This window comes from Phaethon lepturus, unplaced genomic scaffold (genome assembly GCF_000687285.1).
Source record: "Phaethon lepturus isolate BGI_N335 unplaced genomic scaffold, ASM68728v1 scaffold53407, whole genome shotgun sequence".
NCBI lineage: Eukaryota > Metazoa > Chordata > Aves > Phaethontiformes > Phaethontidae > Phaethon > Phaethon lepturus.
This window is the reverse complement of record NW_010552198.1, coordinates 13882-31339: the sequence shown is the minus strand read 5'-3', so window position 1 is coordinate 31339 and position 17458 is coordinate 13882. Positions and strand designations below refer to the sequence as shown.

The 17458-nt window shown below is 39.9% G+C and overlaps 1 protein-coding gene across 1 annotated transcript in view; it reads left to right on the top strand.

Moving 5' to 3' along the window:
• Nucleotides 1-2464: 2464 nt before the first annotated feature.
• The window catches only part of BCAT1 (branched chain amino-acid transaminase 1, cytosolic), a gene marked incomplete at both ends in the record, with an annotated part of 25888 nt that continues 10894 nt past the window's right edge, over nt 2465-17458 (top strand). Inside the window, one exon of the mRNA XM_010291136.1 lies at nt 2465-2536. Coding sequence (XP_010289438.1) covers nt 2465-2536 — 72 coding nt within the window. The remainder of the gene's footprint in view (nt 2537-17458) is intronic.

Here is a 17458-nt window from a genome sequence, read left to right as displayed (position 1 = left end):
CATAAAGCAGAGATGGGAAGAAACTGAAGCGTAATGGTTGAGTATTTGTCAGTATTTGCTGTCATCAGTAATTATTATTAGAAAATCCAACTTTGCATATTAGATATCAGACAAAAGCCAGCAATGGAGCTGCTTGAGAAATTCTTGCTCCACAGGTGGCGGCGGTTACCATCCTGTTAGCTGGTAACCAGCATGCTCTCCATCCTGATTCACTGTAGTGCAAAGAAGAATCAGTTGGCCTTATTCATCTGCTGAATACTTAACTATTATAAACTGATGGTGTCATGGAGGCCCTCTGGGATTTTACCCCTGAATTTGGAAGTATTTTAAGAATTACAGGGAAAACAAGGACTTGTTATACAATGCTCAGTTCAGACTGTCCCTCAGTTTGGGTAGCACTTTAGTCCTGCTAGGGTCTGACACTGAATGCCACTGAACAGACTTTACCAAAAAGACTTGTCTTTCTGGAGGAAAAAAAAAACCTCAGCTTTAAGGCAAATAGAACATATTTTTAGCAAGGTTTTCAGGTAAAGCATATTGGTACATTGTAAAGGGGTTTGTGATTTCTGTCAGCAGATCCTCCTTTAGTTGGTAGGAAAGAGGCTGTGGCCGTGATTGCATGTCTCTCTCCAGAGGGTTAGAAAAAAAGAGGAACAAGAGGGTTAAAGCTGATGGTGAGAAAAGGCAGGGGGGATATTATGGCTTCCCTGGGGCGCTGGGGGGAGGGGAGAGGAAGTGCGATCTGCTGTGGCTGAGAGTTTGCTTTTTCTTTTGTTGGTAGCATGCCTGCTGTTACAGGCCCACTGAAGATACCAGGGGTTTTTATTTTCCTGTGTACCATGTCCCCAAGATCTGCAAAAAGGGGAAAAAAGTCATGCTTTTTGCCTTGTGTGTGTCGTGCTTCACAACCCACGAGCCATGCAGCCCCAGTCCTGGCCCCACAGTTGCTGCTGCAGGACTGTGGTGGCTGGCGTCTCCCTGGCACTGCCATCCACCCTACACGCAGCCCTCCTGCTAGGGTGAGGGCAGGGATCTCACAGGCTGACCATGAAGGGTTTCCTGAGCACCTCTTTCCTTCAAGGGATTGTGCCTTTGAACTGGGGGTTTCCCACCTGGGCTGGGACTTCCTACCGGAGATGCAGCAAGGCTGAGGAGTGGCAGGGTGAGCGGCAGCCACCGAGGGGTGAGCAGCCAGTGCAGGCTCCTGCTAAGGCTTTTCCCTTGTAGGGTTGAAAACCCCTTGCCTGTCAGCCCTGGCAACAACATTCCTTAGTGCCTCTGTCTTTCCTTTGCCTCCTTAGACAGTCCCTCTGACCAGCCTGACACTTTCCCTATGCCCACCCATCCCTGGCCTCATCTCAGCACCTAGCCATCCTTTCTGCCATCCCCTCCAATCTTGCCAGTTGTGCTTCCCTTAAGCCATCCTCCTAGCCACCCCCCTCACGGCCCATCCACCAGACATTCTTGCTCCTGGCACCTTCCTCCATCTCCCAAACCTCTGCCCCCACTTCACCTTTCCAGCTCTTTCTCAGAGGCTGCTTGGAAACAAGAAATGCTGTCAGGGCTGTATTGCCTCCTTCACTCTATGCTGTTGGGTGCAATATGCCACTGCCAAGGAAGGTCTAGCTAGTGCAGGAAGGACCACAAAGATGCTAGCCTGATGCTGTAGAAACTGGGGGTCTTGCTTTTAGGTTACTTGGCTTACACCTGTCTGTGTTATCCTTCTGTTGCTGGACAGAAGGATGCCTAGACTATCACTCCTTTTCTTTCAGTTCCTTTCTAGCATGGTCAGTGGCAGAACCCTTAAGTTCAACATAGCAGATAATTCAAAATACTCTGATAATATATTTATATAGGTGGGCATTCCTTATTACTATCTTAATTTAATGAAGTATTTAACAAAAACAATTCTTTCCCTTTTTATTCCATTCTGCCTAGTCAGGCTTCTCTGAAAAAAGGCAAAAGCAAATCTGTTAGGTGGATGCTTTAGTAGAGAAACTGGGATCTGATGGAATTGTATAAAAGCACAATTTATTTATTCAGTTTTGAATTAAAGACTTATGATGTTGTCCATACCCTTCCATACTTAAGAGCGATAATCTAATCTAAGGCGTTGTCTCTCCTATAAAGCCCTGAAATACAGTTGTGCAAATTAATGCAACTGAAGTAAAGCTAAAAACCTGGAAGGTAGAAAGTTGTGCTAAGAAACTACCAAAAATTATTGCCAATGTATTTACTCATATACTATTTGAGTAAATAAATAATAATACAATAAATACAAATAAAATATATTACTAATATATTTACTAAATATATTACTATATTTACTATATTACACTCAGATGAAGTCTGAGTGTTCATTCAATACAATCTGTCCCTAAAAAGAATTAACTGAATGTGAACGTTTATCAACTTTTCTGCAATGTGCATTGAATTTGATTTCCTCTGTTTTTATTTTTCCTAGGGCTGCGAGAATGAGTGCACAGCTGGAGGATGTTCAGGAGAAACAGCAAAGCATGTGACTGAATCTTTTAAGGTGTGTTGTTTGTTAAAAGATGAGTGTCTGAAGCATTTCAGTAGATGTGCCAGACAGCATCCATAACATGGTAGTGACTGTATGCAGGCGTTCATAGCTACTGATGTGCTTGAATATCGTAATTCTGTAAGTTGCATTTGCTGAAAATGTTTTCATTGTAGAAATTAAGAAAGAAGAACTTTAATTTATTGTCGTTTTAGGTACTAGCTAGAAGATTAGTAATTGTTAAGCAAAAATTAAAATGATAAAGGTGATTTTATTTTTAACTTTTACCTGCTTCAAAAGCAATAGAAATAAAGATTGATTCCTCCCATTAAGTTTTTTTCCAAACAAAGTCTGTGTAACACTATTATTTCTTAAACTTTGGCATTTTGAATGGTGTTCAAAAGTCGATTTTTCCATCTGGTCTCAAAGTTGCAGAGCTAAGTATTTCAGAAGGACTCCAAAGCACACCACAGCTCTGGCACATTATCAGCGCTCAACAAGCAAACAGGGCTATGCTGAGCAGCTGCCAGGAACTGACATGAAATTGAATCCCTCCTTTTTTTTCTTTAATCTTATGCTTAGAACTGAGCTCAGTTAAGATATCACTCTTTTCCCCTGCCTCCTTCCTGAATGCAATGCTAGTGACTAAGAGCTCATTTTAAACGCCGTATGGACGCAGATGTCAACTTTTAATTTTCTGTTTGAAATGTAAAGACCATCAGCATGTGCTTCTTTGAATTCTACCTTCTGTCCTCATTCCCTTTTTTTCTACCTCTTTTATACTTCTTTTGCCTTTATTCCTTATGTCACACATCTGTAATTCTTTCTCTCTCTTTCTCTGCTTTACAATCTTTAAAAAGCCTCATCTGTATCTTGCAGATGTTTAAAAATAGTACCCAGAAGAAGGTGATCTCACTTGTGCTTTTTCAGCAGTTCCCTTCCTGTTATTGCTGACTATTGTCAGCAGTACGTGAGATGAAATTATAATGATACACTTTGTAACCGTCATGTTCTTCCTGATTTTTTGGGCAGTTTCACTGCTGTGCAGTCTTCTGAATTATGCTTAAGGAGTTACTTCCCTTTTAGTTGCCAGGCTTTAACCAGATATGGAAAAGAAATGCTGCAGAAAATGTGTTGGGCTCCTTGATAGGATTTATTCTGATGCTGGTCTCATTGAATACAGCAAAGAATTCTTCAGAGTCCATGGCTACAGAGTTTTGCCATGTAGCAACATGCCATCTAATTTCTCTTTCCCCGTTCTCAGCCCTTCCCAGTTCTTCTCTTCCTCATTCCTTTGCATTGTGTCTCTCTGGCAATTCTGCCCAAGCAGCAAGATATAGGATGACTTTTCAGCCAGAAGGTCTGATTTGGAAAATGTTGACAAAACAGGCATGCAGCCAGTTTTGAAACCCCAAGAATTCAGAAGTATGGAGTGCAGAGTTGTTTTGTGAATTCACCTTTAATAAAGAGACAAGATGGATCTCAGTAGATTCATTCAGTAGAGTGTGCTAGTGTATTTAAAAACAAAAATTCCTTTACAGAGAGGAGACTCTTGTGTAACCTCACTGTACTGTTTCCTTCCACTCATTGGGGTAGTCCAGAAGGAAGATAGACAGAGTGGCAACAAACTCTGATATATCAGTGTTTGGGTCCTAGGTGAACTGGGCATAAACTAAAGCAGACTTACGGCAGATTTAATTTTACCAACAGTCAAGCAGGTGCCTTACCAAAGCTACAAGTACTGGGTGGCACAAAGTTGGATTTAATACAGTTTCCATTGATACTTGTATGTTAACCACAATGGCAATCGTTGTAGTGGAGAGTCTGTGGGAGGGGTGAAAATATATTAGCAGGTGGGACAGATGGTCATAAAGGGAATAACACAAGAAAAAACAGCTGGCTTGGGCTGAAGTCTTAATTTGTAAGTCCATTCCTGCCTTATGGCTCTGTTTCTGAAGATTAGCTGCAGTCACCAGAAAGGAGTACAGTTTTTTAGAAAATATTTTACTGGGGGGGTGTAGGTGTATGAAAGTTATGATGGGAATACAAATACTGTATAATGCACTGTCATGCATTATAATAATTATTTGCAGTCTCTTTAACTTCATTGTCAAATTAAAAAGAAAAACTTTATAAATGAAGGAAAAAATAACACCAGATAATGACAAATAAAATAGCCTGGATTCATTCTAGGGAACTTCACAAACACTTCTGTGGAAAACAGTTACAATTTCAGAAACTATAGCTAATAATGTTTCAAAGCAATCAAGTTGACTGATGGGGCTGACTCTGCTGAAGCAAGCTGCGGTTTTGTGCCAGTAACCTAAGTAATCCAAGATTGTGAGAATGTAGAAAACAGGGTATGGTTTTATTTTATGCTTACATAAAACATATTGTTTAAAGTGGATGATGCCCAAAGTTTGAATTGCAGATTAACCCTCTGAAGACATTTCTCTTTAGAATGCAGTGCTGTGCTTTTTAGGTGGGGTGAGCTGCTTAGAATTTTACTGCAATTTCTGCCTGACTTGGAAGGGTGGACTCAGAGAGTCCCTGTACACTGGGAGGGAAGGAATGAATGCTACCTACAGCTTCTAGCAAGCCCCTCTGCTATAGCTGCTCGCTGTTTTCAATTCTCAAGGGCTTCTCTTAAGTCAATAGGTCAGAATTGGCACTTTGTTCATTTTAACTGCTACTGAACTACCTTGATTTGGCTCAATTCTGCAGTTAAAAATCTCATCCTGACAGGTCTGTGATTTACAAGATACTTAATGTATCGCACTTAGAGTTGACACATGACAAGTGATCTTGGAACAGATAAGAAACCTTGAAGGAAATAATGATTATGTTAGAGTTTCCTGTATTGTAGAAAAAGTCAAATCTCCAGGATTTATCTACCTAGTTCATTCCACCAGAGTGAAATCTTGTTCCCTCCTGCAACTGTTGTATGCACACATTTGTATATTTATTTATTTAAATAACTGGTTGTGGTTTGTGACCATAACCTAAGAAGTTATACTTGTAATTTTTGCCTATTGTCAGCATCAGATCTCTAGGAGGGGAGTATGAAACTAGTAATAGAAAGTGCAGTCATCTTCTGTACCATTGAATGTATTTCAAAATGTTGAATCAGTAAATGCACATACCTGGTTTTGCTCTTACACATGGTTTTTGCATTCAGTAACACCATGACATAGCACACAGTTATATCTAAGGCACTTAATGTTTATGATTAAAAATCTGGTAATTTCTTGAATACATTCTGTTACTGTTGCAAGACAGAATGAATGTTGTTTGGATAATGTAGCGGTCTATTTCCATAACTCTAATTCAGTTTCTTTTAATGTGTGTATTATCTCTGACTTTGCATTCATAATACTTGGTCTTAAGAAACTAAAGGCATCTATGATTGCCTTTTCTTTCCCTCATGTTATCAATCCATACCCAGAAAGATGATTTTAGTTTTTATGTAACCTTTTGTAATGGAATACATTTTCTTTGAGAAACTGATACGTGGAACACTTTAAGAACATACTACCTGTTGTGTTCCTGCGTGTTTTAATGATCTGAAGCTATGTAGAATTAGTTGGGTGTCTTAATGGTGCAAAGTTCAGTTCTTTTGTTTTAATTTTTGATGGCCTATTTAGTGTACCAAAATGGTGTAGACCTACTAGGGAATACTGGCTGTTCTCCTATGCCAAAGCAGAATAAAAGTGGATCTGTATTGACTTGCTAATATGAAGACTCGTGGTAGTGGAATGAAAAATGTTTAATTGGAGCTTCTGTACCTGAATGGCTCCTCATGTTACTCTAAATAACTGTGAGTGTTCCCACACAGCCTTCTGCAGACAGACGCAACCTTCCCAGGCTCCAAGCCTGGGATGTGAGCCCATGGCAGACTGGAAGCTACGTAGGCAGGTTAGTGAGGTGCTGTGCTCAAACTAATAATCCCTGTTGAGATCTTGGACTTGCTAGACTGAATATAGTGCTATGCTAATTTGTTTGCATGGTTTCCAGTTTGAAGCTAGCTCACGTCTGGCTGTGTGACATGCTGGATATAGTGAATTTTCTGTAATAATGTGTGTTTTAGTATTTGTTTTTTGCATTGCTATAATGTTTTAGAGCCCAAGCTGTGAACTATCTGACATTGTGCTAGGTATTGTACAAATTAGAACATAAAGATTATTTCTGTGCTATAGGTATAACCTGCAAATAAACAACCAAAACCTCTGACAATTTTTACACAGTTTTTCTAAAGCTGTAGTATATTTTACCTCTGGAAGAAGTATGAAGAAACTGAAAATTTATTTCCAATGCAGGCATTTGTGGTTCAAATTGAGAGATTGCCAATGAAAGCTTTACAGATGTTGGTCTTGTTCTTGGAGGTCTCTTCACAAAAATGTAGTTGTTACTTGTAATAGGACCTTTAGTTGCACGTTTTAAAATGTGTAGCCTTTGCATGAAATGACTGTGTACTTGGTTGGCTCTATGCAAAACACACTATGCTGATTCAGATTCTTTGCCTTGTGTCACGTTCTTGACAAACAATGCAATAGCATTAAAGATAAAGAGCAGGTCTATATCTTACCCTGGAGACATTAAAGTTATAAATAAGGTGGTATTACAGGAGTAATCTATGCAGTTCATATGTAGGTTAGATATTACTGCAGTATGCAGGATTTCTTCTTAGATAGTGTACATTAGAAAGAGTTGGAAAAATTCCTTTTTTCTGTGGAGAAAGATATGCCTATTTTCAAAACAGTCTCTCAAAGGAAAACCGACTAATTACTGCATTTTCTATGTTTACATGAATGAAACTACATTACTATGATTCATTACCATGTTTATACTAATGAAACTCAAGTGTGCCTGTAATTTGTGCCAAATATAGTGGGATACAGGATTCCTTACTCTGGGAATTGTGAGAGGGACCAATCCGTTTTGAGATATTAGACAGTTTTAAGTTTTATTTTATAAAACTATATGTGAAAAAGTTGCTGACAGAGATAAAGAATAAACAATTCTCCAACCCTGTTCTTTTAAAAGAAGAAAATTGTTTCTTCACCAAATTTTATTCCTGCCACTCCAGTGCAAAGATTAAAAATGTATAAAATACAGAACAGTCTAATTTTTTGAAACATCTTTTAAAAATCTGAACTGAGTGTATCATATTGGCACAACATCAGAGTTGCACGGTGAAGAGTTCCGCTCCTTGAAGGTTGTAGGAAGTACATAGCACCTCTCTTGTGTTTTCATTTTATATCAGCAGTAGGTAAAGTTTCTGACATGCTCAGAGCATATGGATCAAGGGAACGCTGAAATGTTTTTGGAGTGAGGACATATATGTATTGTAGTTACCACATTATGTACAAGGCTAACAAATATAAAGCAGTTCATATAGTTTATATATTTTTACATTCCTTCCTCTCCAGCTTGTTCTAAATTTGTAATTTTCTACTGACAGCAATAAATTATTTACCTGCCAAAGCATATGGGCACTTGGTGAGGCTTTTTGTCATGTTGCAGCTGTTGTTCTGTGGTTTTGGAGTTGGGGGGAGGTGTTAGGAGAATGCCTTGCATTTCGTTTTAAAATTCTATATTAGATCCCATTTTAAATTTTGATTGATCATTTTGATAGAACATTTCCTTTACATTAAGTTGTATGGAGAAAAATTTATTACAGAAATTTGCCAATACCTTGATGCTGTGATGAGCAGTAGGTCCCCAACATGTGTATATCAGAAAGTTGCTTTTATATAAACTGTCTTGAAGCAGTAAAAGAAAGAAGACCAGTTGGATATTTATATATGTGTGTGTGTGTGTGTGTGTATAACCTTACACAATAAATAACGTTACACAATAAGGCATCTCCAAATATTTAGTGTCTTAGAGCCATAGGCCACCTAGCCCATTCTCCCACTGAGTCCATCTCCCCACTCATCAGCACCAGACCAGGTCAGCTGGGGCTTTGTCTGTTGAGTGCACTACTCTCTTTAAGAAAATGTCTTTTTTCTGATGTCCAGCCTGAAACTCCTAAGGGAAAACTGTGTCAGTTACCATTTGGTAGGTCATCTGCGTAGGATTTCGATGGAAGTACATAGCTGTAGCCACTGTTAGAACAGGATGCCAAGCTAGAGGCCAATTCAGTTGTCATAACTGTATTAGCATTTATGGACTGGGCATTGCTTTAGAAAAGGTCATTCTCATTTTATCTTGATTTCAACTGAATCTGTTCACTCTAGTTTTTCATCAATGGCAATAAAGTGATTTGCTTTTTGTCATGTGTTGAATCAAAAAAGATTGGTGAGTGATAATATTTTTAGATCACAGCACCTTCATATCACTTGATTATGCCTCCTAGCAGGTGTGTATATGCTGAAATAATTCTGCAGGTGATTTACAATCAAATTCATTCTCTCATCTTCCCCTGCTGAGAGGGAAACCAGCTACAACACAGAGCAGATTGAGTGCTGAGATGTTTCTGTGGTATTCTGCATCCACACAGGCATTGCACAAACTCTTCTGAATATTACTAATAGTCAGTCTTGCCCGGCTATTTACATATCTGCTGCCTTCATTCCAGTTATTAGGAAAGTATGGTCTAGGTCACAGTAATGATCAGCACACAGTGTGCTTACAGTTGAGCCACGTGTTTTGATGAGAGAAAGAAGAAACAAATCCCCATGTCTGTTAATGAATGCTTTAGTGGTTGTTGGTTGCTAGGAGAAAGTGGCTTTCCTGAAGGAGACCGCGCAAGTTGCATGCACGGGTGGAGGCTACACTCATGCAGCTTAGTATTACTGATGGCTTCTGTGGCTCTACCTGGCACATCAATATTTCTAAATCAAGCTTGTTATCACAGAGGAGCAGCAGTAGTGTCACTGCTTTGGGAATGTAGCAGCCAAGAAACGCTACTGAGCAATGATAAGTTCTTAGTGCTGTGAAAATAATTCACGATCATTCTTCCATGATACGCTAAGGGATGATTTCCCAACAGTCTGTAAGTAGGTTTCTCATGCCATCAGGAACCCGTCTATAATGTGGCCTTTGAGATCTGTGGCAGCTCTGTTCACTTTTAGCTTGGTGGTAAGTAGTTCTGTGTTTCACTTCAGGTGGGTAATGTCCTTCAAAGAGGTGGCAGGCTTTTACTAGGCTGTAATAGAGAAACTGATTGTCCCATTATCTGAAGCTGTAGCATTTGCAAATAAAGCTAATTGTCTTCAGCAAATAACGGGAGCTTTTAGCCAAGATAAAAAGAAGATGCTAGAAAAACAGTCAGGGGACAGTTTGGCCGAGTTGATTTATAGCACAAAGAAAGTGATGCTTTATCTTCTTTTTAACTAGGAGATTAAGATATAGTTGGTGTCTGTAAAAGCACAGAAATTGTACTAGAAATTTGGAAGTTCCATTTGGCTTGTATCTTTTTCTGGATTTATTTTTCCCAAGAGTAAGAATTGCCTTTAAAATACAGGGCTTTAGCACCAGCCAGTGAATCCCAAAGGAAACTATCTGACTCCAAAACTTATAAAATCCATGGTGTCCATGCCTATTTCCAAGAATTCTTAAGTTTCAATGTCACTGTGATATCAAGTCCCCAGACTTGATATTTAATGTTTTCTTTGCTGAACACACATGAATAGGAGCTGCAATTTAGGAAGAGAATTTAGTCTTTTTTTTCGCATAGAATTTTGCTGGCCTTTCAGCTTGATTTTGAAATTCTCTCTATATCCTAACTCTCATGAACTAACAGTCTAGAGAGCTCGAAGAGTTTTATCGTAATCCTGTACTTAGTTCTCATTTTTAGGGAAGTACTGAATGGCAAAAGTACTGAATTGGCAAAATGCGGCAGATCAAACATTGAAATTCATGGCAATTTGTAAGTTTACCTTCTGTCTACCAGTGTGAGATGGAGATGGGATAAGAGAAAAGAGCAGGTGTGTTTATCTGAATGTTTGAAATTATTCCTGTAACCTCTACTTAAGAGACTGTACCATGAAAGTGTTTTATATTCCCAAAAGTTTTTGAAATTCCATATGAAATGGTAATTTCTGAATGTCTTTATTCCATGAATCCACTTCCCTGCATGTCTGCAAGCTTATTAAAATCAGGATAAGAAGATTTAATTGCAACTGCTCTGGATTTGGACACGTGAGATTATGATTCTATTCTTGGCTATTCCACGTAACATGTTTGTGACTGGCAAGGCTACTTAGGGAAAATATTTCCAACCTGTTTGACTGAAATTTAGGTTTTCAGTTAATTTCATCCTTCAATATGGCACTTTTTAAGAAAAGCTTAGATGTAAATATCTCTTGTTTTGTTTCACTTTCTTTGTGTGAAATAGAAATTATACTGTTTCTTGAGCCAGGAGACAATAGTGTCTTAAACCTTTGTGGACCAAATTTATAAGTTTTATTTTTATATAGCGTTATTTGAAAATCTAAAACACTGCGCTGCTGTACAGAAATGTGATATTGGTGAAATGTCACAGATCTCTCTGTTCCAGTTCTGTGTCACAGGCCAGTGTGAGCCCTCAGCTTGTGTTAGGCTCAAACCTTCTCCCAGGCAAACTCTTTCTAAAAATGGAACATTGTGCTTATGCTACAATGCAGAAATACAGTGGTTGTGAAGCAAGGAGCAGCACAACATCAGGAATTGCATTAACCAAGCTGTCAGATCTTTTGAAAAGAAGCAGTATATACTAATAATGAATAATATTAATAGTGTAACTAGTTAATGTGTTCCTGGTTTTGTATTTATGGAAATGCTTGAGTATGGTCTGAGAGGACTTCCTGTGCAAGGAATTGGTCTATTACAGAATTGCAGTCTGTGATTTCCCTTGTTGTTCTATGTGGAATTGCTTCTTTCTAGTCAAAAGCCCATGTATATCTGCATTGCAGACATGAAGTGCAGTTGCCTGGCCAAAGGGGATTTTTATATAGCTAACTTGACCAGCAGTAACAGTGAGCTACAGCAGTGTGGTTTTTCAATCCAGTGCAATGACTGCATTAAAATCTGCTCATACTTTCTCCCCATTCACATTTTCTGATCACCCCACTTAGTTAATTGGAATAGCTGTTAGCAAACAGAAGTTTATATGACCAGAATGTAATAATGTGTCCAGTTTCTGTTCCTATGTTTAATAGTCTTACCAGCATCTTGGTGGTTTATATTTTAAAGAGGTTGTCATATTTGAAATGTTCTATGTAATTCTTTGATATATGACTGTTTTTCATAGATCTGAAAATACTGTTAGCTGGAATAGAGGAGACAGACCCCATTAAAATCAAATAGATGCTTTCCTTAAGATGTCCTTAACATCAGGTAGAAGGTTTCCTTAAGATTTGTAAGAACCCCATTCCTTCATCTTTCTTAACTTTAAAAATATCTATCTTCTGAAATGTGTGTTAGTGGAGAACACACTAATGAGTAAGGGACAAAAAAAACCCCAATCAAAACCATTACTAGTCCATTTAATTTTTCTGAAGCAGTAGAAATGGGTGAGGCTATAAAGATTCAGGTAATTTTGCCTCCCTTACAATTAAAATTGCTGCAAAGCTGGAGGAAGGGGTCTTGATTAATTTAAATAGGTTTTGGATCAAATCAATGGGATTTGATGCAGGGCAACGTTTCAGCAACATATGGAAAAAACCTCTTAAAATTTAGTTAGTGTCATTGAAATCAATGACATTATTCATTACGCATGTGCTTGAGTGTTTTGCAGGGCAAGACTGGTTTCTTCAATGCTTTCTCTACAGTCTAGCCAGACTGCAGCTTTCCAACATCTTTATTTCCCTTCTGGTGCTTTTTGGGAGCTTCAGACTGCATTTTGAGCTGTGCTGCTGCCCTAGGTTCCCTTTTCATTCTCTAAGGCAAGAAGTTTATGTCAGTTCCAACCACTTATCTGTTGTCTTGTCAGAGCAGGTTTAATTCCCTGCCTACTGCTCCACATCAAACATTCCTGCATCAGAGTTGGAGAATCCGTCAGGACAGAGTAAATGTTAAAGAAGCCAATAACATGTTGTGCCCTTCTCCTTTTCTTCCCGTTGCTTGCAGATTGTAGGAGAATCTCATTCTTCGGTTTGACAAATATTTGATAAATATCTGTTATGAATAGTTTAGGTAGATGCCTTGCAGAGGATGTACGAGACAAAGTCCTTCCAGCCATATTTTCTCTTACTTCCATGGTTGACTAACAACCTATTCAGAGCCTTGACTCCCTTTTGCTTTGTCATTTCTTCTGTGGTTTATTACCCAGTGTACAGTCAACCAGATGCAATGATTCCAGGCCTCAGTCCAATTACATGTGCTAACATATTCTCAGATGAAGACTCAAGGAAGCTTTATGTTGAAAGATTTCTGGTATTTTTCCTGGGGTTGCAGAAGATATTGTGTTACCTTTTGTTTCTCTTTATTTTTTTATAGTAAGAAGATTAGGGCTTTCTTCCCGCCCAAATCTTATATCTTGGCATACTTTCTATTCTCAAGCCTCAGGCCCAGCTCTAAATTTAAAATAGTAATGATGGTAAAGAGATTATAGGAGAGCTTATATTAACATTACTTTTTATACTTACAAGCTAGTAATAGATTCCTAAGAAGTTATTTAATTCTGTCTTATTCTGTTTTGAACTTACAGGATTCTTGTTGTTCATATTGTTTCTGCTATAGACCTTGTTATTGTGATCAAAGCCATACAGGACTTAGCCCTATACAGAAACTGACAGTTTCTGCCCCAGAAAATGAACAGTCTTTCCCAAAGAAGATGGGGATGGGAAAAGAAACAACACCACAGACCTTGGTTTACCCAAGGCGTGTAGGACTTAAATTTCCTCTTTTTCCTCAAGTAGATGCTGCTATGGTGTCAGCTAGTGATTGGTGGGTAGAGCTGAGAGGTCGTAAGTCAGACAAACTAGACAAAAATAACATCTGCTAGAAGAGGTTGCAGTTGCTTTCATCTACTGGAGCAGTATTCAGCATTTCTATTTCTAACACAAGGTTTGGGAATAGGCAGAACAGGTGATTGCTTATTTTGTCCCAGTGGAGGAGAAAGTACCAGTTGCCCTGAGACCACACACAGCCTCCGTAACCTTTTCATACTTTCTAGTTGCATAGCCTAGCACTGCTGCTGTCTGCTCTGATGCCACTGATGAAGCATTTGGCTTGTCATCCCTGATTGTTCTCAGAGTTTGACAATAGTTTGGCCTTTTTTTTGTGCGCAGTAGTAACCGTTAAGCATGATTCATAATGTCTGCCTATAGAAAGCAGGCACAAGTGGTGAAGGTTCTTGCTGGATCAGGTTGCAATTCTCTGTGGGCTGCTCATAGTAGCTGCTCTACAGGAACAATTATGTGCAACATTATAGTAGCCTGAACCCTGCTGTATAATGCTGCTGGGCTGGAATATCTAATGGATGAGCTTCTCTGGCCAGCTGAGGCCACTGCTCAGGTCAGCGAGAAAATGGACGCAATCCTCTGCCACCCACAGCTTGACATCTGGAAAGTGATGGAGCTGAATGAGTTGCAGGAGAAAGGTGGTAGCTGGCTCATTGCCTGCAAGGCCAAATTTTAAGAGAGGGTTTCAGCTTCTAAAAGTGAATTAACAAGCCACTTTATTCAGCCTGGTTGGTATCCTCAACCTAGTTGCCCACCACTGCTTCTGTTTGGCAGTACAAACTTCTTAGTCTGTCATTATAGGAGGAGCCCCAGGTTCAAGAGGCCAGGCAGAAGTGGTTGTGGGGTGAAAGTAGCGGCTCCAGCAGAAATAATGGCCTCCTGTGATAGAGATGTGTGTGCTGGGGAAGGGCCCAAAAGCAATGATCAGAGTGCCACAGCCATAAGGACTGAACGGCAGGAAAACAACATCCTCATTCCTGGAGCCCTCTTCAAAACCGTTCTGTCTAGGCCCAGCCTCGTTCTCTGCAGCTTCCCCTGGCTATGCTTTGTTACCTTTCCCCTCTATAGTAATTCTTCGCACTCTTTGTAATCTGTATCCTTCTCAAAATTTGCTCTGCTACTGCAACCACATTTTGCTGTTCACAAGTGCAAGGGCAAAACAAGTTATTCAATTTTGCCTACGCTTCCGTGTTTGTTATTGCATCAGAAGGCCCTGATCTTTCCTAGGATATGCTTACAAACTCAGCATAAGTAATAAAAAATAATAATTGCAGTTGCTTTGTGATCTTGAATGAATCACCTTGACTCTAGAAGTCAGGAAGGTTACTTATTTCATCAGAATAGATTACAGTCAGTCTCACTGAGTGGATGTTAATGTCTTGAGGATCTCTGCTGAAACTTGCTGTTATAGTTAGGTAACTTGCAAGCTATTTTACAGCTGAGGCTGCCAGTTCTGTTTTTATTCGAGTAAGTGTTAGAAATGCTCAGCCCAGCACAGCATTTGGAAAAGTTTGGGTATGTCAAATGAATTACACCTGTTACAGCTGCTCAGCCTACTGCTTATGGTCTAGTAGTTTCAGTGCAGTGAAAATAACTGCAGCCAAGGATCATTTGGGAAGGCATTGGCAAGGCTTGATGGAAAGAGTAGGACAAAATAATGCATTTGCCATCTACACCTACCCGAGACAGCTCTCCGGCATAAGAATGGTGGGAATGTAGTAATGAGAGTAACAGCTCTGGCCAGAGGCTGCTGTTAGCTCCAAATCCAATTGAGGCTATTGCAAAGGGTGGGTAGAATAAGCATTAAACTGACATCTTGGCTAGGGGCACAGAATGTCTTGCTACAGCTTTGGTTAAAATTGACACTGACCAGCATGTCAATTTTAATTTGACCTAGCTCATAACTGACAAGATCTGTTTTGATCAAATGATGAATTTTAGTTTCAGGAGGTCACAGTATATCTTCTTTGCTTGGGCTGGGTAAAGCTTCATGCTGGAAGAAGTTACACTGGAGTCAGCAGGCGCTTTTCAGATGCAGGGCTATTCAAAAAAGTGTGTCTGGTCAAGACAGTGGCTGTTTGTAGGTGTAGTGTTGTTATATAAGCCCTGAAAATCAACAGTATCCAGCTGGCTTCCCCACCACTCCTTTTTGCCTGCCATAGGCAGGGCAATCTGGTTCTTCCTATTTCTTACCAGAGCGTCCTGGGCTGAGACCTAGGCACATGTATGTTGTACATACTGTACTGCTACGACATGCAGAGTTTGCAGGGCTGGAACTATGTCTTTCTCATTTTACTTTAGGCAACAGGGTCTGAATAGCTGCACTCAGTAGACTGTGTGCCACATCTATCTCTTTCTTTGTCTCCCTTATCCTGCATTTACCTGCATTGTCCCTGCATTTGCCGATTTTCCTTCCAGTTTAATGGTTTTATTAGGCAACAGCGTCAGAAGGTACTTGAGAGGACGTTGATAAACAAAGCAAGCAAACACAAACCTAGCTGAAAATTGCCCTTTGTATTGGCAATACAAACAGCGGAGATCTGGATGGGTGTTAATGCCAATCCTTAATGCTGCTTTCAGAGCTGTTGACAAAGGAAAGAAATAAATTGCCCTTTATAAAGGTCATAGGTGATACCATGGTAGCACTGTGATAATTTTTAAATGAGCGATATTAAAATAATAGGCATTGATACTTAATCTGTACTCCTGGTTTTAGTCACCTGGGCTTGCTCTGCTCTCTTTGTGTGGGTTCTTCTGAGTGTTTGGTTTCCCTCTTGCTTGGTGCTGCTTGAAGAGCACCACAAAATGCTGGGACAGGACTTTGGGGAAGTTAAGCCAAAAGGGTCTGTGGGCCAAGTGAGATGATGTGTGTGGGGTCTTACTACTCCGGCGTCTAGAAGAGGTTAAGGGTGCTGGCAATGCTTCATGGTGCAGACCACACTGTGGGAGAGAGTACTCCAAGGATGGGGTTCTCCAACGCTCTCCCTTCATCCCTCTCCATGGAAAAAAAAGATTGACTGTATTGCAGTGCTTGATGATGTCTTGACATAAAAAGCATTGGGATTCTGAAAGATTCATGTGATTTTGCACACAGTTAACTTGCAGTACTTGCTGCCTGGTAAAAAGAGGGAGAAAAATACAGTAGAGTCCATAAGGGAAAAGAGATCTTAAGATCCTAAGAAAGGATCTTAAGTAGTAACGGCCAAAAAAAAACTTAAATGCATCTCCTGAGAGTTTAACAGGATTATAAGGATCAGGAAAATTGCCTTTTTGGCTGTTTGATGATTGTTGCTCTGCTGGTCTGTGCAATTTAGCCTATATTTGAGGTCTTCTGCAGTGTGTTCCTACTGTTGTTTGAAGGAAGTGTTATAGGTAGAGTGTCGTACCTGATATTGCTGGGTTTTGCAACATGCCTGAATGAAAACTGATTTCTCTAAACTCCAAAAGAGGTGCAAAACAGCAGGTGGGCTCCTTGTTCAAAGTGTGCAGCTCCGGGAAGCTCTGTGGTCCAGAAACTATTTGCTTCTTTTCTGGATAAGCATCATAGCTACCTACCTCCTGAGGCTTTTTGCATTCAAGTGACTCAACCTGAAATCTAGTCCAGTGCTTTCTATTTGTGACTGCAGAAAATCCCCAATCTGTGGGACTGGGAGCTAAGCAGTGTGGGCTACTGCTCTAAGCCGTAGTCACTGCTGTGTGACCGCCTGTCCCCCAGGAGTACCCATTTTATTGAATTTGCAGGAGTGAGCGCTTGGCCCACCTCTTAATCTCTGATGAACCAGCATAGGAGTGACCCTGGATCTGACACCCTCTTTGTATTAACCATTAGAGCATAACAATATGCTTGCATTTGATCAGCATAGTTTTAATAAATTATCACTTGCATGACAGAGACTCTGTGCAAGGCTCTCTTGAACCCCAGGTCTCCAAATCTTAGAGAAATATCTTTGGTGCCAAAACTGGGTCAAAGAAACTCAAATGCTCCCAAGTGAGCATGTTTCTTCTCTTGTGGCTGCAGCTTGCTGGTCCCTCTACATCTGCCTGTGGG